Source organism: Martes martes (assembly GCF_963455335.1).
Source record: "Martes martes genome assembly, chromosome: 8".
NCBI classification, from domain to species: Eukaryota; Metazoa; Chordata; class Mammalia; order Carnivora; family Mustelidae; genus Martes; species Martes martes.
The window spans coordinates 92,919,098-92,940,859 of NC_137895.1; the positions used below are offsets into that span (position 1 = coordinate 92,919,098).

The 21,762-nt window shown below is 48.8% G+C and overlaps 2 protein-coding genes across 3 annotated transcripts; one reads left to right on the top strand and one right to left on the bottom strand.

Moving 5' to 3' along the window:
* Positions 1 to 578: 578 nt before the first annotated feature.
* MARS1 (methionyl-tRNA synthetase 1) lies at positions 579 to 17,664 on the top strand. Its single transcript, XM_080811483.1, has 21 exons — positions 579 to 717; positions 1,492 to 1,582; positions 1,743 to 1,821; positions 1,900 to 2,034; positions 2,376 to 2,451; positions 2,698 to 2,870; positions 3,038 to 3,144; positions 4,857 to 4,973; positions 5,119 to 5,322; positions 6,117 to 6,318; positions 8,839 to 8,913; positions 13,568 to 13,738; positions 13,909 to 14,004; positions 14,131 to 14,248; positions 14,631 to 14,844; positions 15,691 to 15,822; positions 15,938 to 16,042; positions 16,118 to 16,304; positions 16,933 to 17,004; positions 17,251 to 17,343; positions 17,443 to 17,664. The coding sequence occupies exons 1-21, from the start codon at positions 609 to 611 to the stop codon at positions 17,587 to 17,589; spliced, it is 2,703 nt and encodes a 900-aa protein (XP_080667609.1). The 5' UTR covers positions 579 to 608; the 3' UTR covers positions 17,590 to 17,664.
* LOC308347800 (DNA damage-inducible transcript 3 protein) lies at positions 17,606 to 21,581 on the bottom strand. Of its 2 annotated transcripts, none has more exons than XM_080811529.1 (4): positions 21,484 to 21,581; positions 19,164 to 19,203; positions 18,281 to 18,438; positions 17,606 to 18,190 (listed from the first exon to the last, which is right to left on the bottom strand). In XM_080811529.1, exons 1-4 carry the CDS (start codon positions 21,544 to 21,546, stop codon positions 17,822 to 17,824), a joined length of 630 nt encoding a protein of 209 aa, XP_080667655.1. In that variant the 5' UTR covers positions 21,547 to 21,581; the 3' UTR covers positions 17,606 to 17,821. The 2 variants fall into 2 exon arrangements, with proteins under 2 accessions (XP_080667655.1, XP_080667656.1); XM_080811530.1 differs by having other exon boundaries at positions 19,164 to 19,211.
* Positions 21,582 to 21,762: the final 181 nt, after the last annotated feature.

Here is a 21,762-nt window from a genome sequence, read left to right on the forward strand (position 1 = left end):
TCCTCGTAAAATAAATACTTACTGCCAAACTCTTAGCCTTCTTCCCTTCAATCTGACCTTTTCCCTACACACGCTCCCTCACCTTCAGTGAAACTGTCTAGCTGCAGACAGGCATTAAATATTTATCAATATTTAATGGTCACATGTTCTATTAATAAGAAATCTACCTTAATTTCGTAAGTTCATCATAATTCTCAACTGTATAATTCCTATTTTTGTGAACCCGAATCGAGAGTCGGCCTTTGGTAGTAGCCCCTGTCATGACAACTCCACTTCAGCAAGACGAGAGAAGGCCTGGGTTTCCGTCACCACCGCCCAGCTGCCCTAGAGGCTTCAACTGCGTGCGGGGCTCTCCGCGGAATCCGTTCCTCTGGCCCGCCCACCAAAAAAGTGCCACTCTAGCACAGCCTCTGCGCCCTCTCCATCTCTATGATATTCTTTTCCTGTTTCCTGATGTTGCATGACGGGAGAAATAGTCTACTTTCCTGCAGCGGTGCCCGGGGAATGACCTAGTTCAGAACTCCATTTCCCGGCGTGCATCGCTGCGTACTCTCAGCTCGCTGGCAGGAGGCCGGTTCCGGTTGCATCAGCGTGGGACCCACGGCGAAATGAGACTGTTCGTGAGCGAGGGCGCCCCGGGGAGCCTGCCGGTGCTGGCCGCGGCGGGCAGGGCCCAGGGCAGAGCGGAGCTGCTTATCAGCACCGTAGGCCCCGAAGGTAGTCGGGCTGGTGCTGGTGGGCGGTAGATGAGGGGGGCGGGACCGAAAAACACGCTCGACATCCATCCCGCAGTTGTCTTTCCCAAACCTCCACCGCGACCACGCACTGCAGTCCACCTCAACCCCACCCCCCTATTATTCTTGGTCAGCCCGTCCCTACTCTCCTCGTCACATCTTTCATTAATGGCTCCCCTCAATTAACTCTCGGTATACCCGTTCCCTCATCTCTAGCCTCTACCCCCATCCTCTCCACCAATTTTCCCGTATCCTGCCTCACTCCAGTGAACCTCTGTCTCCTTTACAACTTTCTCCCACACCCGTCAGGCACCTCCGACCCCCATACTCTCTCTAGTTATTCATCACAACCCCCAGGTACCCCTCATTCACTCCTTTTGGTTTACCTCTTCTTTCTAACCATCTGTTTGGGTACCTCTTAAAAGTAGTTTTCTTGTCAGTTCTTCCAGTTCTTTAGATCACTCTGTTATTCTCGGTTGCTTCAGTGTTTGGCTGCTGCACTGTCCCAATACCACCAACACTGCCCTGCTGCAGTGCCCATCTGTTGCTTCCAACTGGTGGTCTCAGCTGAACACCTGCTAGTCTGTCCAGCTCATTCTGGACCCACCCCCTTGCAGTGGTCCTATCCAGAAATCTTTCCAGTGTCTTTCTTCTGCTTTTCCCTGAACAATGAGATGTTGTTCTTCTAAGTTAACAAAGTTTTTTGTTTTTGTTTTGTTTTCTTTGTTTTTTCGCTCCCTTTCCTCTTCTGCATCAGAGTGCGTGGTCCCGTTCCTGACTTGGCCTAAGGTGCCTGTCTTGCAGCTGGATAGTGGCAACTACCTCTTTTCCACTAGTGCGATCTGCAGGTCAGTATTGGTCTTTAAGGCAGGGAGGCGGATGAATAAAATCAGGGCTTAGTGTCTGCTGTGTGGCTTTCTTTGCAAGCACTACTTCACTGTGGGAAAGAAATAGGCTAGACAGATGGGCCCCTCTCATTCAGCCTTCTGTTGCTCTCTTCCTGGGCAGATACTTCTTTCTGTTATCTGGCTGGGAGCAAGATGACCTCACCAACCAGTGGCTGGAATGGGAAGCTACGGAGCTGCAGGTGGGCCTGAGACATGGGGGATGGCAGGCAGGCCCTTGCTCTTTATGGCCATCCTGATCTGTGTCCCCTACATTTTAGCCAGCTTTGTCTGCTGCCCTGTACTATTTAGTGGTCCAAGGCAAGAAGGGGGAAGATGTTCTTGGCCCAGTCCGGAGAGCCCTGACTCACATTGACCAAAGCTTGAGTCGTCGGAGCTGTCCTTTCCTAGCTGGGGTGAGTTGGGCTCTGAGATGGGGATCAGGGAAAATTATATGATATAAGAACCAAGATGGAAGGCTATATTCAGAGTGCAAAACCCACACTGCCGCTTGTTAGCAGCGTAATCTTGAAAAGTCACCAGACTCTAATTCTCCAGTTTTTTCATTTTTGAAATGAGGTAATATTAGTAGGTACCTCAATGGGCTATTGTGAGGATTAAGTGAGGTGACTTAAAGGGCTTGATGAAGTACTTGACACGTAGTAAGTGTTTAGGAAATGGTGGATATTAATGTATGCACTGGGAAGAAACATAGTACTTTACCTGTAGACCTTTTCCTTTTCTTTCCTCAACAAAGGAGACAGAATCTCTAGCGGACGTGGTTTTGTGGGGAGCTCTCTACCCATTACTTCAAGACCCAGCCTACCTCCCTGGTGAGAACTCTGCATATCACTTCATCCCCAACCCCAGCCCAGGAGCTTGGTGGAGGAATTACAGAATGGGCAGTACAAAATTGAGGATCCACTTTGAGGTGTAGCTTGACAGGGCAGTTACAGCATAAAGATGGTTGAGGGAACTGGGGAAGAGAACTGGAGACACTTCATGAAGAAGGGAGGAGGTCCATTCTTGCCTGCCCATTGCAGGTCTGGCTGATTCCCTCTTTTCTCCCATGCCCACAGAGGAATTGGGTGCCCTGCACAGCTGGTTCCAGACCCTGAGTTCTCAGGAGCCATGTCAGAGAGCTGCAGAGACTGTGCTGAAGCAGCGGGGTGTCCTGGCCCTCCGGCCCTACCTCCAGAAGCAGCCCCAGCCCGGCTCCTTTGAGGGGAGGGCTGTCAGCAATGAGCCTGAGGTTTGGAACAGCAGTGGAATCCCCACAGAACCTCAGTACCTGGGGGTGGCTTGGAGAGGGACTTTGAGCATCACCATTAACTCTTTTAGTTGTTGGAGACCAAGGAAAGTTTCTTTAGTCTGTGGGTTTCCTCACCTGGTGAGGGATTATGTCTGCTCTCTTCACAGGAAGAGGAGCTGGCTACTCTCTCTGAGGAGGAGATCGCCATGGCTGTAACTGCTTGGGAGAAGGGCCTGGAAAGCTTGCCTCCACTTCGGCCACAGCAGAATCCTGTGTGAGTAGGCACTGAAGAGCGGGCTTTGTTTGTTTTGTTCTGTTTTGTTTTTTAGGTGGGCTCCACACCAGCATGGAGTCCAACACAGGGCTCGAGCTCACGACCCTGAGATTGAGACCTGAGTCAGATGCTTAAGCTACTAAGCCACCCAGGGGCCCTGGGGCTTGGTTTCTTAAGTGGAAGTTACTGATAGTGCCGATATCTGTCTGACAGCCCCCTTCACTGATCTCTTTAATTTCCATCTTTTCCTTTGACACTTTGTATCTCTCGCTTATATAATTATATAATAGAATGCAAGCCCCTGAGGGTAGAACCCCAGGCCTACTCCCCTTTATGTCTGCCGTGGTAGGAAGCACACTCCTGTGAAGAGTGAGCACCACACAGCGTGCTGCAGAAGTGCTTAGGGGCTTGGGGTACAAGGATGACTGGGTGGAAGGCTGGTCGTTCATGAAGGGGCTGATTTCTCACCTGGATTTCAGAGCAAGTGACGGCATTCAGTTAACAGGGAGTAAAGTCAATGAATGCAGGAGAAATCAGTGAGCTCTCTTTTAAGGAAATGATCTAGAAGACATTCCAGGAAGTAGTTGGAACTTGTAACTGGAGGAGTGAGGTTAACAAGAAGAATCATCTGAGTCTTTGTTAACTGTAGAAACCACGGGAATCCGTGAGCTCTCAGGATGGCCAAAGTTGAAGGACTCAGTAAGTGGTGGGAGCGAGTGACTATAGGCTGAGAATGGTTGGAAAGATCAAAGGAGCCCTGGTGAGGGGTCAGTGCCCAGGAGGGGTGGATACAGGGTGTGTGCAGCCGAGCTGTCGGGTGTGAAGCACAGGAAGAGCGGAGTGGATGAATGACTGGAGACAGTAGATTGAGTGGCATGACTGGGCCTGAGCCTGGGAAAGGGTGGTGGGGGGTTGGCTAGGAAGGCAGTGGCTGATGGCTGTGGGCTTGAGTAGGGCCACAGAGTTGACTGCCATGGGCTAGGGAGGGGGATGTTGGGTAGGGAAAGACTGGGAAGACATGATGCGGTGGCAGGCTGCGAGTACTTGAAGCAGTGACTGAAGGTCATGCTTCCAGCTGGGAAGAAGGGGAGAGAGCAGTGCTGGGAAGGCATGCTTGGGTGGCATTGGGAGTCTGGGGGGTGTGGTGGTTGGACAGAATCAGGAAGAGGGGAGTTGGTGCCTGAGAATGAGCTGGCAGAAAAGAAGCAGTCATGATAGCGAAGTGAGACAGAGGTCAGTGTGGAATGCAGGTGCCTGGCCTTGCTTACTGTGGCAGGGCCCTGCACTTTGACCTGGGGTGGGGGGGGTCTCGTGGCTTTTAGGGGAGTTCATGATCCTGTGGTTTCCCGTGAGGAAAAACTTCAGATGTACCTGAGTCTGCAGTGGTAGAACATCTTTTTTTTTTTTTTTTTTTTTTTTTTTTTTTTTAAAGATTTTATTTATTTATTTGACAGAGAAAGATCACAAGTAGGCAGAGAGGCAGGCAGAGAGAGAGAGAGAGGGAAGCAGGCTCCCCGCTAAGCAGAGAGCCCGATGTGGGACTCGATCCCAGGACCCTGAGATCATGACCTGAGCCGAAGGCAGCGGCTTAACCCACTGAGCCACCCAGGCGCCCCGTGCAGTGGTAGAACATCTGTGTCTGGGTGTTCTGTGTGCTGTTGGTCCCTCTGGCTTCTTCTCCATGGACCGTTGTCTTTTTCTTTCCCTACCAGGCTGCCCGTGGCCGGGGAGAGGAATGTGCTCATCACCAGTGCCCTCCCATATGTCAACAATGTCCCGCACCTTGGAAACATCATTGGTTGTGTGCTGAGTGCTGATGTCTTTGCCAGGTGGAGCCAGCTGCTGGGGGAGGGACCTTTTGAAGGAACGGTGGGCCCAAGGGAATAGAACGCCTCAAGGGTGGGGGTTCAGGGGATTCTGGGGACATGGAGGGGGCCAAGATGGGGCCCCCGTGATCACCATATCCCCTTCCAGGTATTCCCGCCTCCGCCAGTGGAACACCCTCTATCTGTGTGGGACAGATGAGTACGGTACAGCGACAGAAACCAAGGCTATGGAAGAGGGTCTGACCCCGCAGGAGATCTGTGACAAGTACCATGCCATCCATGCCAACATCTACCGCTGGTTTAATATCTCGTTTGATATCTTTGGTCGTACCACTACTCCACAGCAGACCAAGTAGGTTTTCTATAATCAGGCAGGAATGGAGGGTGAACACTGGGTCTGGGGGCAGTGAGAATGTCCTGGAGACAGAAGTAACCAAAAATGTTATTTAGACATTCACCCCCATCTCTGCCCCCAAACTTAGGATCTGAATAATGCCCTGGAGTGGATTTCAAGCATGGGGATTCCGTAGATGCAGAAGCTGCCCAGGGGCTGAAGGAGCAGTGAGGAAGGGAAGAGACAGGACTTAGTCTCGTGGGAACTATGAGCCTTCCCTCTGCCACCTCCCGGCTCTTCCCTGGCTGCTCTGGAGTTTGAGGGACATTCCCTCCCACTCCCATGTGGGCTTATAGCAGTAGCACTCATTCTTCCTTTTTCTGATACTCATCCTTAATAAAAACTGTGTAGTGGGCAGGTTGTCAGCTTAATAGTGTTAAGCAATTTAGCAGTTGGACTGATGAATTTTGATTCTGGGACATATTAAAAAAGAGTACAGTCCTGTCCTTTTAGAGATTTTTGTTAGTGAAAAGTAGGAAACTGTTAAGTTTATGTTTGACAGACATAAATGTTAGAGTGATGAGGGAAGAGATTGTGTAGGGGAGTTGGGGAGTATGTATGAGGGGTCTGGGTCATCCACTAAGACTCCCTAAAGATGACTAGATGGCCTTGGCCTTAAAGGGCCTTCTGCCTGATTCTTGTGACACAGGGACTGATGTGGGACCTGGGTGGAGTAGCAGGAGGGCGGGGTGCACTCCTTCCTCTGACTGCCTCTGACCTGGCCCTCCCCTGTGCCTGGCTCACCTTGCCAGAATCACGCAGGACATCTTCCAGCGGTTGTTGACCCGAGGTTTTGTGCTGGAAGACACTGTGGAGCAGCTGCGGTGTGAACGCTGCGCCCGCTTCCTGGCTGACCGCTTTGTGGAGGGTGTGTGTCCCTTCTGTGGCTACGAGGAGGCCCGGGGTGACCAGTGTGACAAGTGCGGCAAGCTCATCAATGCCATTGAGCTCAAGGTGTGAGAGGAGGGTCTCATGGAAGGAGGAGGAGGAGGGAAACAGTCTCTGTTGTTCAGGGACTCCCAGGCTGGTCCCATTTGGGGTTTTTATTTTAGCATTCAGGTCCTTTCATTGGTGCCTTTTTTTCTTTCTTTCTTTCTTTTTTCCTTTTTTTTTTTTTTTTTTTAAGATTTTATTACTTAAATTTATTTTAGAGAGAACGAGCAGGAGGAGGAGAGGGAGAAGCAGATTCCCCACTGAGCAGGGAGCCCAAGGTGGGGCTGGATCCCAGGGCCCTGGAATCATGACCTGAGCTGAAGGCAGCTTCTTAACCGGCTGAGCCACCCAGGCACCCCTCATCAGGGCCTCTTTTTTTTTTTTTCCCCAAAGAATTCACACTTCATTTTTTTTAAAGGTTTTTATTTATTTATTTGACAGAGAGAGATCACAAGTAGGCAGAGTGGCAGGCAGAGAGAGCGGGGGAAAGCAGGCTCCCCGCCAAGCAGAGAGCCGGATGCGGGGCTTGATCCCAGGACCCCGAGATCATGACCTGAGCTGAAAGCAGAGGCTTAACCCACTGAGCCACCCAGGCGCCCCGTCAGGGCCTCTTTTTACCCCATCTCATCGCTCAGTTCATTGGACACTTACTGAGCATTTACTACGTGCTCAGCATTTTGCTAGGTGATAGACAAGATGAAGGCATGCTTCCTTATCTTTGCTCCTGCTTCAGACCACGTGATCTGTGTTTTTTAATTAGTCTCTCTTCCATAAACAGGTCTCCTCCTTTCTGTGCTTACTCATTGGCTAACTTAGTCATTCACTTATACAGCACATGTTTTTTGAGTCCCTGTGATAGGGTAGTCACTGGGGACTGCTGGGGATGTAGCAGTGAATAAGACAGATCTTTAGCTAGCATGGGGACAAGACCAACCCTAAAGACAAGAATATATATATATAGGACAAACTGCTGGGAGGCTGTGACAGTGGCTTCTGGGGAAAGGTTTTTAGCCAGGTGATTAGGGAAGGCTTTTCAGAGGACATAACACGTGAACTGAGAGTTTAACTGAAGAAATGAGGAGCAAGCCAAGCGATGAGAGGTTGAGAACATTCCAAGCAGAAGGAGCAGGAAATGTGAAGGCATGCGAGGCAGCAAGCAAGAAGGGAAAAGGCCAGTGTAGCCATAGCACAGTGAGAGGGAGGCTGGATTGAGATGAGGTCAGAGAGGTCAGTGGTGACCAGATGACCTAGTAAGCTGGATGGTAGGCTGCTCCGTGGAAAATGGATGGGAGGGAAGTAGAAGAGAAGGGGAGAGACCAGTTTGGAGGCCAGAGTGGTAGCTCAGAAATGGGATAATAGGTTGGCCTAGGTTAGTAACAGTAGGAATGCGAAGGGAAAAAGGATTTGACACAGATTTCTGAGGCAAACTCTGTAGAGCTGGATAGGTGAATTCAGGCTGAGGGGCCGTCAAGAAAACGGTGACTTAGAAGTTTCTGGCATGCACCTCTGGGGTGGACAGCAGCAGCATCTACGAAGGGTGGGCAGGCTTGGATGAAGGACAGGCACCCGGGTTTGTTCCCCTTGTGGTGCCTGTCAGACACCCACACAGAGGCATTAGGTAGGCGGTTGGAGATAGGCTTGGAGAGTTCAGGACAGAGGTCCTGAGAGAGTTCTCATCACCTAGTTTCAGAAGCCCGGAGCCTGGCTGGCTCAGTCGGGAGAACTTGCGCCTCTTGATCTCAGGGTCGGTCCTGAGTACAAGCCCCACATCGGGCATGGAGTCTACTCAAAAAAGAAAAAGATTCAAAAGCCTAGATCAGAACTCACTGGGAAGCTTTCATTGATTGGTCATCCCTTCCCCCAAACTGTTGAGTCCTTTGTCCGTCATCCGCCAGTGTTTGCATAGTCAGTGTGTGCTGAGAAAATAACTCTTTTTTTTTTTTTTTAATTTATTTGCCAGGTGGGGGGGTGCACGCACAAGCAGGGGGAGTGGCAGGCAGAGAGAGAGGCAGACTGCCTGCTGAGCAGGGAGCCCGATGTGGGACTTGATCCCAGGACCCTGAGATCATGACTTGAGCCAGAGGCGGATGCTTAACCAACTGAGCCACCCAGGCATCCCAAAATAGCTATTTCTTGACGTTTTGCTTTGGAAAGGCCTGCACTTGTTTCTCATGGGTCCTGCTCTCCCTAACATGATTGTAACTTCCTTGGGGAGAAGAACTGTGTGTCTCCACTCCTTCCTTCCCTCACGCAGCTGCTTACAGTGCAGTGCTCTTTACTTAGCCTGTGCTCAGAGAATGCTTTTTCCTATTCTTTGCAGTGACAGGACAGAGTCGTGAAACTCTGAGCAGCAAATCCTGTGCTCTGTGGACTTGAGTCTTCAAGTTCACAGAAGGCCCAAGTAAGCTTGAAGCTCAGTGAGATGGCTTACTGGGGAGCTCATCCCTTTGTGCATCCCTCCTTGCTGCACAGCTCCCCTTGGCCTGAAGTCCTGATCCTGTTTCACCCTGGATCACCCCTTCCCTTGAATTTCCTTTACAGAAGCCTCAGTGTAAAGTCTGCCGGTCGTGCCCTGTGGTGAAGTCCTCTCGGCACCTGTTCCTGGACCTGCCTAAGGTAAGTGGGCCTTTGCCTCAAGCTAGTCTGCACGGCCTCTTTGGCTTCCTCTGCCTCAGCCACGATCTGTACCAAGCCATGCTTGAATGTTTTTGATTTCCCTTTTAAAAATATACAGGCTTGGGACGCCTGGGTGGCTCAGTGGGTTAAGGCCTCTGCCTTCGGCTCAGGTCATGATTCCAGCGTCCTGGGATCGAGTCCCACATCGGGCTCTCTGCTCAGCAGGAAGCCTGCTTCCTCCCTTCTCTCTCTGCCTGCCTCTCTGCCTACTTGCGATCTGTCAAATAAATAAATAAAATCTTTAAAAAAAAAAAAAATATACAGGCTTACTGTAAAAAAGGTATAACAGATTAAAGGGGACAGAATGCAAGGCCCAGGCCCATTCCCCAGAGGTACTAACTACTGCTCATTTTCCTTTGTGTTTATGCAAGTAAACATATGCATATGAAAGTATTTTCATGTTTTTTTTCTTTTTCTTAATATAAATTAGATCATGGCATTCATATGGTTCTGCACTCCTTTTTTTACTTTATAATGTGTTGAGTGGATTTTCCGCATTAGTAGGTTTGCCTCCTTTTTTTAAAAAAAGATTTTATTTATTTATTTGACAGAGAGAGAGTAAGAGAGGGAACACAAGCTGGGGGAGTGAGAGAGGGAGAAGCAGGTCTCCCACCAAGCAGATAGCCTGATCAGGGGGCTCTATCCCAGGACCCTGGGATCATGACCTGAGCTGAAGGCAGATCCCCAACGACTGAGCCACCCAGGCGCCCCAATTTGTTTCCTTTTTAGCTTTGGAAATAATTTCAAGTTCACAAAAAGAGCTGCAAGAATAAACATGCGCCATAAAGAACCCCGTGTGCCTGTTACCTTGCTTCACTAAGTGTTCAGATTTTGCTCTATTTATTTTAGCACATCCTTGCTCTTTCCACATATGCGTGTACATATATGGCCTCTTTAATCTCTCTCTTTTTAAAGATTTATTTATTTGTTTAGAGAGAGGAGCGTGTACGCACTCAGTGAGAAGGGGCAGAGAGAGGGGAGAGAGTCTCAAGCAGACTCCACTGAGCATGGAGCCCAATGCCGGGCTTGATGCCATGATTCCGAGATCACTGCCTGAGTCAGACGCTTAATGGACCGTGCCACCCAGGCGCCCCTATGTCATCTTTACTCTTAAATAGTTAATTATGTTTCTTAAGAAAAAAAAGACATTCTTGCATAGCCATAGTAAACAACTGCAAGAAATTTAACATTGATACAGTTGTCTGATCTACCATATTTCGGTTTTGTGAGTTATCCCAATAATATCCTTTGTAGAGTTATTTTTCTTTTAGTACACAGTCTAGCTCACGGTCATGTATTGCATTTAGTTTTTCTCTTTAGTTTCCTTTAATGTGAAACAGTTCCTCAGCCTTTCTTTATCTTTTATCTTTTCACAGTGTTTAAGACTGTGGTCTCTGCCCACCCCCAATAGAATATTCCTTATTTTGGATTTGTTCGTTGTTTCCTCATGATTGAATTCAAGTTGTGCGTTCTTAGTTGGAATACTACCTAAATGATTATCTTCTTTCCAGAGGTACATGATGGCCATTTCCCCCTCACTGGTGATGTTAATTTGTCTAGTCAAGGCGTTACTCATTTCCTCTACTATTCAATTAACATTTTTCCCTTTGTAACTTATAAGCAATCTGTGGGTGTGTATTTTTAAAACATACAGATACCCAGTTCATCATTAAAAGGTGCTGTAGACTTAGCATCCATTTATTTAGTCATTCTTTTTTTTTTTTGGCAGTTTTATTTATTGAGAGCGAGTGAGCAAGCACAGGCAGGGGGAGTGGCAGGGAGAAGCAGGTTTTCCACTGAACAAGGAGCCCTATGCAGGGCTGGATCCCAGGACCCCAGGAGGATGACCTGAGTTGAAAGCAGACACTTAAGCGACTGAGCCACCTAGGTGCCCCTTAGTTAATCATTCTTATATTCTGAACCACTTTTCATGAAGCTTTTCCAACTCTGCCACCCCTACACATGTGCCCTTCTCCTTTGCTCATTTATTAGTTATCCATTTTCAGTGTGGGCTCATGGATTCCTATTTTCAGTGGTTTGCAGATGGTTCCTGTCATGAATAATTTTCATGTTCACATTGTCCCTCATTTGGCTGGTGGGAGTCTTTTTTTTTTTAATGATTTTATTTATTTATTTGAATGAGAGAGAGAGAGCATGAGAGGAGAGAGGTCAGCAGGAGAAGTAGACTCCCCACCAAGCAGGGAGCCTGATGCAGGACTCAATCCCGCGACTTGAGGATCATGACATGAGCTGAAGGCAGCCGCCCAACCAACTGAGCCACTCAGGCGCCCTGGCGGGAGCCTCCTCTTTTTTTTTCCAAAGATTTTATTTATTTATTTGACAGAGATCACAGGTAGGCAGAGAGGCAGGCAGAGAGAGAGGAAGGGAAGCAGGCTCCCCGCCAAGCAGAGAGCCCGATGCAGGGCTTCATCCCAGGACCCTGGGATCATGACCTGAGCCGAAGGCAGAGGCTTTAACCCACTGAGCCACCCAGGCACCCCTGGCGGGAGCCTCTTTAAGATCATTTCTCTGTGTGTTTTTGACATCTCCCACCTTTTGCTAAGGGCTTCCTTATTTCCTGGCATAACAAGGTATCTACAGCCTCAGAATCAACCATTTCTCCACAAACCCCTGGTTCATTTTAGTAGAGAACGGCATTAGAGACCCAGATTGAGGCGTGTGGTCATTGCTACTGGGACGTCTTTGCTTCTGGTCCCTTCCCCCAAAAAGTGTTAGGCATTCATCTGAAGTTCACACTAACACCTGCGATTCCAGTCCATCCCTACAGAGGTCTTCCCCACCTTCCCTTATTTTGTGTTTGTATCTCCCTTCTAACACAGTAGGTACCTGGTGCCTGACCTTTACTCATTTCCTCGATCCTATAGTACACCTAAAAATAATTTCAGAATTGCTTCACCCATATCACTACAAAAAAACCTGCTAAAAAAGAGCTTAGGGTTTGTTGGCAGCCTTGCCCCTTCCCCCAGCTGAGGCTGTATAATCAGATAATGTGTTCGGAATTGTTTTAGCTTAGCTTCCCCCCCTTCTCTGTGGTTTTGTTACTGAAATAAGTGAGTTAAGTGTGGTTCATTTGCTTTTATTTTCCTCTCTTTGTCCTTGTTAGTTTTGTTTCTTGAATAAGGAGAACATCAATCTGCTTTTAAAAATCAAAACCGTTCAAAAAGGTATACCCGGAGAAGTGTCATTCCATTTCCTGTTCATGCCACCTTGTTCTCCCATCTCCTGTAGCTCATCAACTCAATCTTCAGTTTTATTCTTAATGTGTTTGTTTTTGTCAACGTGTATATAAGGATAAGCAGGGGTGCGTGTGTGTGTTTTCTTATTTCCTCTTCTCATTCAAAATACAGCATTCTGGGTGTATACTCTTGTTTTTTTCACCTGACAGTACGTTCCGGAAATCACTCCATATGGGTTCCTACATACCCTTATTTGGTCAGTTTTTAACAGCTGCATAGTACTCCCTCTGGTGAAGGTACCATTGTTCGTTCTGCCTGTTTCCTAGAATTACCATTTAGGTAGTTTCTGGTAAATTGTGATTATAAATAATGCTGCAGCAGATAGCCTTGTGCTTGTGAATTTTTATACTGTTGGAAGTGTGTCTGCAGGATCAATTCCTTGAAAGCGATTACTTGCATACGTAGTTTATTGCCAGATTTTCCTCAATAGGTGTTTCGTTTTGCCTTCCTTCCAGCATTGTGTGCACCTGTTTCCCCACAGTCTCACCAGTAGAGGTCTTGTCAGGCTTCAGAGGCTATGGTATTTATGTGCATAAATCACATGAACCATTCCTTCCGACAGATTTATCTTTGTTTTTCTGCTTATAAAAGTGAAGTAAGCTTGTTTCTAAAATTCCAGGTAGAAATATGCTATAAAAGTGGATGTCCCACATAATTCCATCTGATATATATTTTTCTTCACAGTTTTTCCTGAGCTTCTGTTCATCTGTATGCTATTACTTATTTTTAGAATTTATATTCTGTATTATTTTGTGGTTTGCTTTACTTAATAAACATGTCTTGGAGATCTTTACACGTCAGTACGTACGGATTTAACTCACTCTTTAATGGCCTTAAAAGTATTTCGTTGTTGGGGTGCCTGGGTGGCTCAGTGGGTTAAAGCTTCTGCCTTCGGCTCAGGTCATGATCTCAGGGTCCCAGGATCGAGCCCCGCATCAGGCTCTCTGCTCGGCAAGGAGCCTGCTTCCTCCTCTCTCTCTTTCTGCCTGCCTCTCTGTCTACTTGTGATCTCTGTATGTCAAATAAATAAATAAAATCTTTAAAAAAATGTATTTCGTTGTATTGATATACCATATTTCTTCAAACTCTACTGAACCATGGGAGTTGATTGCAATTTTTTTGCTATGATGAACAGTGTCCTTCCTTATATATGCATCCATGCACTTTTGTGTATTTTTGTTGCAAAAATTTCTACCAGTGGAATTGCTGTGTCAGAGTCACGAGTCTTTTAATTCTATATTGCCAAACTACTCCAGAGAGGTGGTACATGTTTATCCTTACTCGAACCAGTATGAGACTCTCCTAAATCAGCTCTCTGACTTTCTCTGCCATCTCAGCTGGAAAAACGACTGGAGGAGTGGTTGGGGAAGACATTACCTGGCAGTGACTGGACACCCAATGCCCGGTTCATTATTCGTTCTTGGCTTCGGGATGGCCTCAAGCCACGCTGCATAACCCGAGATCTCAAATGGGGAACCCCTGTGCCCTTAGAAGGCTTTGAGGACAAGGTAAAAACCCTATGCTTTATTCATATGTCCTATTATTCTGCATTTTGGTTGAGACCCTGAGCTAGCAGAATAGACTGTTGATTATGTCTTGCTTCAGTTGGAAACTGGGTTCGTGAGGTTCTCCCAGTGTTCCTTCATCCTAGTCTCTCTCCTTCCTCCTGGCCCTCCAGGTATTCTATGTCTGGTTTGATGCCACTATTGGCTACTTGTCCATCACAGCCAACTACACAGACCAGTGGGAGAGATGGTGGAAGAACCCAGAACAAGTGAGTTCTTGGTTAGCCTGTCCATGGGAAGGGTGTGTACATTGGGTGGTTAGGGGTGGATATCTGATCTTTCTTGGGCCTTTGAAAAAGATTGCAGGAGTTTTGTTTCCCAACTGTATTCTGTAGGTGAACCTGTATCAGTTCATGGCCAAAGACAATGTTCCCTTCCACGGCTTAGTTTTTCCATGTTCAGCTTTAGGAGCTGAGGACAACTACACCTTGGTCAGCCACCTCATTGCTACAGGTACCCTGGAAGACTGAAGATGGGGGGATTCCTAGGGAATGAGGGCTGAGGCCTTATAGAATGAAGATCCTGGAGAGGTCCTTGATCTTGAGTTTGGAGTTGAAATGATATAGGAAGTTAGAACATGAGAACTTAACCCAGAAGAAGGGAACAAGAACCTAAAGAAAGCAGAAGTCTGAAGCTAAAATTCTGTAATGGGTAAAAGCAAAGGGAAAAAAGTCGAAAATGGAGAGGAAGAGATCCCCAAGTTCTTTGCAGGCCCGCTACTCAAGAAATGTTGCTGGACACCCATGGTTGAGGTTGAGGGAGAAGAGGAGTTAGTGGGTCAGAGAGGGAAAGGTGTGATTTGAGCACATGGTTCTCATTCTACTTCTCTGTCCAGAGTACCTGAATTATGAGGATGGGAAATTCTCCAAGAGCCGGGGCGTGGGAGTGTTTGGTGACATGGCCCAGGACACAGGGATCCCTGCTGATATCTGGCGCTTCTATCTGCTCTACATTCGGCCTGAGGGCCAGGACAGTGCCTTCTCTTGGACAGACATGTTGCTCAAGAATAATTCTGAACTGCTTAACAACCTGGGCAACTTCATCAACAGGTGGGACTTGGGTGGGGGGTGTGTCAGAGTTAGCGGATGAGCTGGGGGCAGGGCAGGGTGGAGTGGTGGCTAGCTCTGCTCCACTAGGCGGGAATGATGGGAGAGACGGAGTGGGGGTGGGGTGACGAGGCGGGAATGAGCAGGAGCTGTGAGGGATTGGGCAGACAATGTGGAAAGTGGATTTCTAGCAAATGGTACCCGATCCTGGAACATAGTAGGATACGTTTGCTTGGGTGAAGTCAGTTGTACGGGTATGCTTTAGCAAAGTTGGTCACAAAGTGAATTTTTGCAAACTGGTTTCATTTTAATATTCTTTATAGAATTGGAAATGTGTTCTCTCCAAGCAAAAAAAAGTCATTTGCAGACCGTTAGATGAGTTTGGCCGAAGAAAAGGGTTATTTTAGTGTAGAGGTGGGAGACGCTTCCTGTACTTTGGGGGTTTTGTTACTTGAGGCTCACACTCCATCAGCAGCCCCACCTCTGCTCTTCTGCTGGCTGGGACCGATCCTCCGCAGCCCCCACCTCTCACATCTGGCTGTCAGCCGTGTTGCATAGATGGTCTCTGAGAGTATTGTATAGCAAGTTACTTGTATTTCAACTTGATCGTTCTTTGCGTCGCTTTCTTAAAATCAAATGGACGTTGCTTCACTTTATCAGGTTTCTTATTCTTAGTGGGGAGACAGAACAAGGAATGGATTTGTTAAGCTTTGCCTTCTAACTGAAGGAAGCCAGGAGGTGTCTGTCCTGGGAGAATGGAGAATTAAGAAAATCAGGCCAGATTTCTAGGAGGAGACTGGGCAGTAATTCCTCTTTTCTCTTCCCTCTCTTTCCTTACTCCCCTCCCAGAGCTGGGATGTTTGTGTCTAAGTTTTTTGGGGGTTACGTGCCAGAGATGGTGCTTACTTCGGATGATCGGCGCCTGGTGGCGCATGTCACCCTGGAACTCCAGCACTACCACCAGCTGCTGGAGAAGGTCCGGTAAGCAAGCAGGCACTTGGGTTTCACTCATCTCCCTGGAGGTGTGCCAGCCGGTGAGAGCCCCCCTGCTGGTCACTCTCGGGCTTTACACTGTGGCCCGCCCCTCCCTTCCCAGGATCCGGGAGGCCCTCCGCAGTATCCTCACCATCTCTCGCCATGGCAACCAGTACATTCAGGTGAATGAGCCTTGGAAGCGGATTAAAGGCAGTGAGGCTGACAGGTAAGTTTGGCTACAGGAATAACGTGGCAGTGGACCATGTCCTCCTGGAAAGTCTTAACGTCTCTTCTTCTGCAGGCAGCGGGCGGGGACTGTGACAGGCCTGGCAGTGAACATAGCTGCCTTGTTGTCCGTCATGCTGCAGCCTTACATGCCCACGGTCAGTGCCACCATCCAGGCCCAGCTGCAGCTGCCACTGCCGGCTTGCAGCATCCTGCTCACAAACTTCCTGTGCACCTTACCAGCTGGACACCAAATTGGCACAGTAGGTCCAAGGGCTGGAGGGGCCGGCCTCTGAGCATCCCTGCCTTTGCCATGTAGCCTTTGGGCTGAGGTCAGAGAACTCGGACCTAGGACTCTCACAGCTGTTCTCTGAACCCTTACCCCACGCCTCCCCACTCTGCACTTAGGGTTGTTTCTGATAGAAAGTCCTTGGTATTCGCTCACAAGCCCAGTATCAGCTAGCCCATGTGCCATTATCGCTCTTCACGCCAGAGCTCAGGACCTGGCACGTAAACTAATTGGTCTACGGTATATGTTTGGAAGAAACATCACGGTTCCCTGGTCTCCATAATGCCAACAGGCAGTAAGCAGGGAGAATATAGGATAGCCGTTTCCCCTTTGACACAGAGGATAAAGTCCACCTCTGTACCCTTGTGTCAGCCCAGCATCGTCAGTCTTGGACCTTACTGTTAGTTTGGGCTTTCAGTGTGCGTGCCAGTGCTTTATCTGGATTCTTTACTCAAATCGGCAGCTATCTGCTCATTTGTTTCTTCTAAAACTACATATGTAGAGTCCCGGAATGCCAGTGACTGGGGACAAAGAGGCCCTCTGTACGGTCTGGCAGGGTTTCTCCCTCATCAGTGAATGATTATGGAATTCTTTCTTCACAGGTCAGTCCCTTATTCCAAAAACTGGAAAATGACCAGATTGAAAGTTTGAGGCAGCGCTTTGGCGGAGGCCAGGTGAGAAAGCCAGACTGCACTGTCCCCCCGGCAGGGCCACAGTGTCCGAGTCCCTAAGTAGCTCTCAGTACTCTCCCTCTTGTGGGCCTGCTGCTTCCTTCCTGGGAGTTAGCAGCAAGAGCCCTTGCAGTGAAAGGTCATCACCGTCCTCCCCACCCCCAACCCCTGCCCCACCCCTGGGCTGTGAGGTGAAACTCGAGGCCAGGGCTGTTTACAGAGCAGGTGCTAACTGTTGTCCTTCTACAGGCCCGAGCGCCCCCCACGCCAGCCATTGTAGAGGCTGCGGCCACAGGTGCTCCGCAGCAGGTACAAGTGCTCGTGGATGAAGTGACAAGACAGGTACGTGGCGGAAGCCCCAAGGGAGTGTGGAAACATTGACTCCTCAAAAACTTCTCTCTGGTCTCACTACTCTTCTTCCCCCACCTGCTCTGCTCTTAGGGCAACATCGTCCGAGAACTGAAAGCACAGAAGGCAGACAAGAACCAGGTTGCTGCTGAGGTGGCTAAGCTCTTGGATCTGAAGAAACAGTTGGCTCTAGCTGAGGGGAAACCCCTTGAAACTCCTAAAGGCAAGAAGAAAAAGTGAAAGTGAGAGCCTGGCTCATAGAAAGTCACTTTAATGGATATGGACAGTAATAAATAAATTTACAATCTCTATATACATGCTGAGACCCTTTCCTGTTGTCTACCCCAAGCTTTCCCGCCTCCTGAATAGATGGGGTTGAGGGTCACATCATTGGCACTGGAGAAAGATGGTCAGCAGCCACTTTTGTGAAAGGTAGGTGGTGGCCCAAGGGGGAAGTGATGGTCCCAACTCTTCATGCTTGGTGCAGATTAACCATTCGGTCAATGAGAGCTCGGCGAGTCGCCTCTACCTCTCTGGTCAGGCGCTCAATTTCCTGCTTGAGTCGTTCATTCTCTTCAGCTAGCTGTGCCACTTTCCTTTCATTCTCTTGTTCTTTCTCCTTCATGCGTTGCTTTCCAGCTGCAGCTGGGAACTGACCACTCTGTTTCCGCTTCCTAGGTCTTCTCTGGTCTTCCTCTTCTTCCTCCTGAGCCAGGGAGCTCTGACTGGAATCTGGAGAGCGAGGGCTCTGGGAGCTGTTTGTGACCTCTGCTGGTCCTGGCTCCTCAGTCAGCCAAGCCAGAGAGGCGGGGTCAAGAGTGGTGAAGGTTTTTGATTCTTCCTTCAAGGGAAAGAGGAAAGGTAGGATAGATATTAGTTGAGAAGGAAGGGCAATTCCCCCCCGCCCAAGCTTTAGTCATCACATTCTCACCTCCTTGTTCCCAGAGGGGGAAATGTAGGTACCCCCATTTTCATCTGAGGACAGCACTTCTTGCAGGTCCTCATACCAGGCTTCCAGCTCCCAGCTGGACAGTGTCCCGAAGGAAAAAGGCAATGACTCAGCTGCCATCTCTGCAGTTGGATCAGGCTCTGGAAAAGGACATACTCAGGATGAGGGGTTGGGTGGGAGAGGAACAACTCCATAAAGCAATCAGATAGTCTGTATAGGTTGGCAAACTGGCCTGGTACCTGTTTGCAGATACAGTTTTATTGGAACATAACTACATTCATTTATTTACATATTGTTTATGGCTGCCTTCATGCCGTAAGAGTGGAGACCTCAGCCTCCAAAATATTTATTGTTTGGCCCTTTCAAATGTATCATTTGGTCTATACCAATATTTCCTCTTTGCTGCTTTTGCCTGGCATTTGAAGAAGCATGGGTCTACCACATACATTCTTATAGGATCCTGGTAAAAGTCCTGAGCCTCCCTTGAGGAACTCTATTGGTAGTTTCCAGGGGGCAATTGTCAGACCATCTTGTGTTCCTTTCTCCTCCTGTGTGGGGAGTCCTCTGGGTGAGTCTAATGTTGATGGGGACTGAGGTGTGGTAAGACCAAAAAATTAACTCTGTTGGGGCTGACTGCTCAGTTAGCCAGCTTTCAATTAGGACATGCTCTAAGAATAGTGATTTGGTCACCTAGATAGGGGCAGGCCAGGAAGATGGATGTGGCCTGTCAGCAAATGTCTGCTCAGATTCAAATCCTCCTCTCCTGTTTTCTTTAGCTGTTTTCATAACTTACTAGGGCCCCAGTACAGGGACCCTAAGCAGCATCTCTTAGGAATTGGTTTTGGGAAAGGGATGGTAAAATTACCTGCTCTCAAGTGTGGTGATGTATGAAGATACACTTCCTTCTGGAACACTGTGGGGATCAAAGATAGATGTTAGCCATTTTTGGAAGGAAGAGAGACAGCTCTTTTTATTTCCAGCCTCCTGCTGGTTTTTCCTCACGTCCTGTCTTTGAGGGTGTGGATGGTCAGTGGTCCCTGCAGCCATTTCCAAGGACAGAGGAGAGCCTGACCTTTATTTTTAGTGGCTGACATTTGTAGTCCCAATTACATAATAGAAAAGTCATGGCCAACTCCATGGCTTCAAGGTAGGCCTCAAACCTGCCAGGGTATGGACCGGACTACAGGGAAGGGAACAAATCAAGTGGTATTTCTCTAATTCCACTCACACCCTGACATATTCTAAATGCACATTTCCAGTTTCGGTGTCTCCTGGGACCTCCAACTGTGTTACATAATTGCTTATTTGAATTTCCTTTTGGGTATCTAAAAGGCGTCTCAGACTTAATACGTCCAAAGACAAAGTCTGGTCATCTTCCTTTCCGTGGTCTTCCCCAGGTCAGTAAATCAGTAAATGACAACTCTACTTGTTTAAGCCAAAAGCCTTAGCACTGTGCCTGATTCCTCATTCACACCCCACAAGTCAAACCACCAGCTAAATTTTAAAACTTACTCTTCAAAAACCCAGGACCCAGTTGCATTGTTTTCAATCTGGATCAAGTTACTATCCTCTCTGTTGGATTACCCAGTTTCTGCTCTTGTCACACCTCCCCAAGTCCGTTCCCAACAAAAAGCCAGAATGAGCCTTTTAAAAACTTGTCAGTTCCTGTCATTCTGTTCAAAACCCTTCAATGACTTCCAATTTCACAAATATTAAAGGTTAAGGTCCTTAAAATGGCTTCACAGACCTCACACAATCTACTCTTCTCATTGACCACTCTCCCCCTTAACTCACTCTAGTCTAGCCAGCTGGCCTCCTGTTCCCATGCTCCCAACCTAGGACCTCTGTTCTTGCTGTTCCTTCTCCTGGAAAGCTCTTCCTTTCACATACCTGCACGGCTTACTCCCTTGCCTCTTTTTAGATCTTTTAAATGTCACCTCATTTAAATGTGAGAGAATCCCTAGCCATCCAAGGTAAAACTGTAACCCCACCCTGAGCATTGGCTACCCTTCCATGCTTTGGTTTTCTCCACGGCACTTGTATTTGTTCACTGTGAACCTTTTCCCACTGAAACGTAAGCTCTGCTAGAGCAGAGATTTTCTTGTTCATGGATATATCCTGGGCCTGAAATGCATGGCACACAGTAGGTGCATGATAAGTAATTTGTAAGGAAAATGTGGACAAATTCTCCCTGGTCTCTTACAGGGAAGGGAGGAGGAAGCCCAGAAGCAGAGCAGCAGCTGCTTATCCCTGGGGACTGGAGATGCAATATCGCCCAGAGTGTTTCTCTTCAGGGCTGTCCTCCCTGGGGAACCCTCCTTGCCTTCCAGTGTGTGGGATGCTGCTTTCATCAGCACTGGAGTCCCAGACTATAGGGCTGCAAAGCCAAACAGGGGGCTGGCCTGATGCAATGGTTACACACACAGATTATTAGTTGGAGACAGGACAGGGAGAAAGGCAGGCACCTATCTCAGGGGAAGGACCGTACACTAGGGAGACCCCAAATGGCTTCCCACACTTAAGAAATCCAGGATGCTCTCTTGTGCAGGAGGCCCAAGGACCTCTGAGGGAATGGGAAAACCCATCTCTGCTCCCTATCCATCGGCACCCCTCCCCTCAGTCTTGGGTCAGTCTCCTTAAGGTTCTCTTCTCCATCAGGTTGTGGAATGGCTGTCCTGTGGAGGATCCAGGAGCCCCAGGTATCGACGTGGCCACTCTGGCCCTGAGACGCTAGGGCTGAGACAGGACTGAGGGTAGGGTAGGGGTAGTGGCGTTTGGTGGTGGTAAAGGGGCGTCAGCGTCGTGAACTATGTTCATCCAGGCCTCTCGGCGTGCGGGAGTGTCCTGCTGCTCCGCCTCCCACCGGACAGGCCCAACGAGGAGGGCTGGGGTCAGCAAGGGAAGATGATAAACCTCCCGAGGGCATCCGGACCCCTGGCCCAACGGCACCGAGCAAGGCCCATGCTCCGGGCAAGGGTGGGGTGACGCTATCGTCCGAAGGAAGAGAGGTCTGTGAGCACCACTCCTGAATAAAGGATGCTCCCCACCCTTCCCCACCCTGTCACTGACTTCATCGGGGAAGGGGTGGGGCCACATCCTAAAAAGCATATTCCCCAACTTTGAGGAGCCAGCCAGTGTTCCCCAAGAATAGGAGGGTAAAAAGTATATGGGGGATCAGTACTCGCCTCTCTCCTCAGGTTCCGGATCTGATTCTGGCTTTGTGGCTGCCACCCGCTCATCTTCAACATGGTATTACCTGCGTCTCAGACTCAAGCCTCTGACCTCGGTAGCTCGGAGCACTTATCTTTTAATAAGGTCTTGCCCTCCTCTCAGGGGCGGGCCCAGAAGCTTACCAGTCAGAACGCGGCACGCCGGCGCTGGCCCCGCCTCACCCCTTACATCCGCCACTCAGAAGCCCGCGCGGCACCGCCCCCATCGCTCCCTCCCGCTTGGTGGTAGACGTT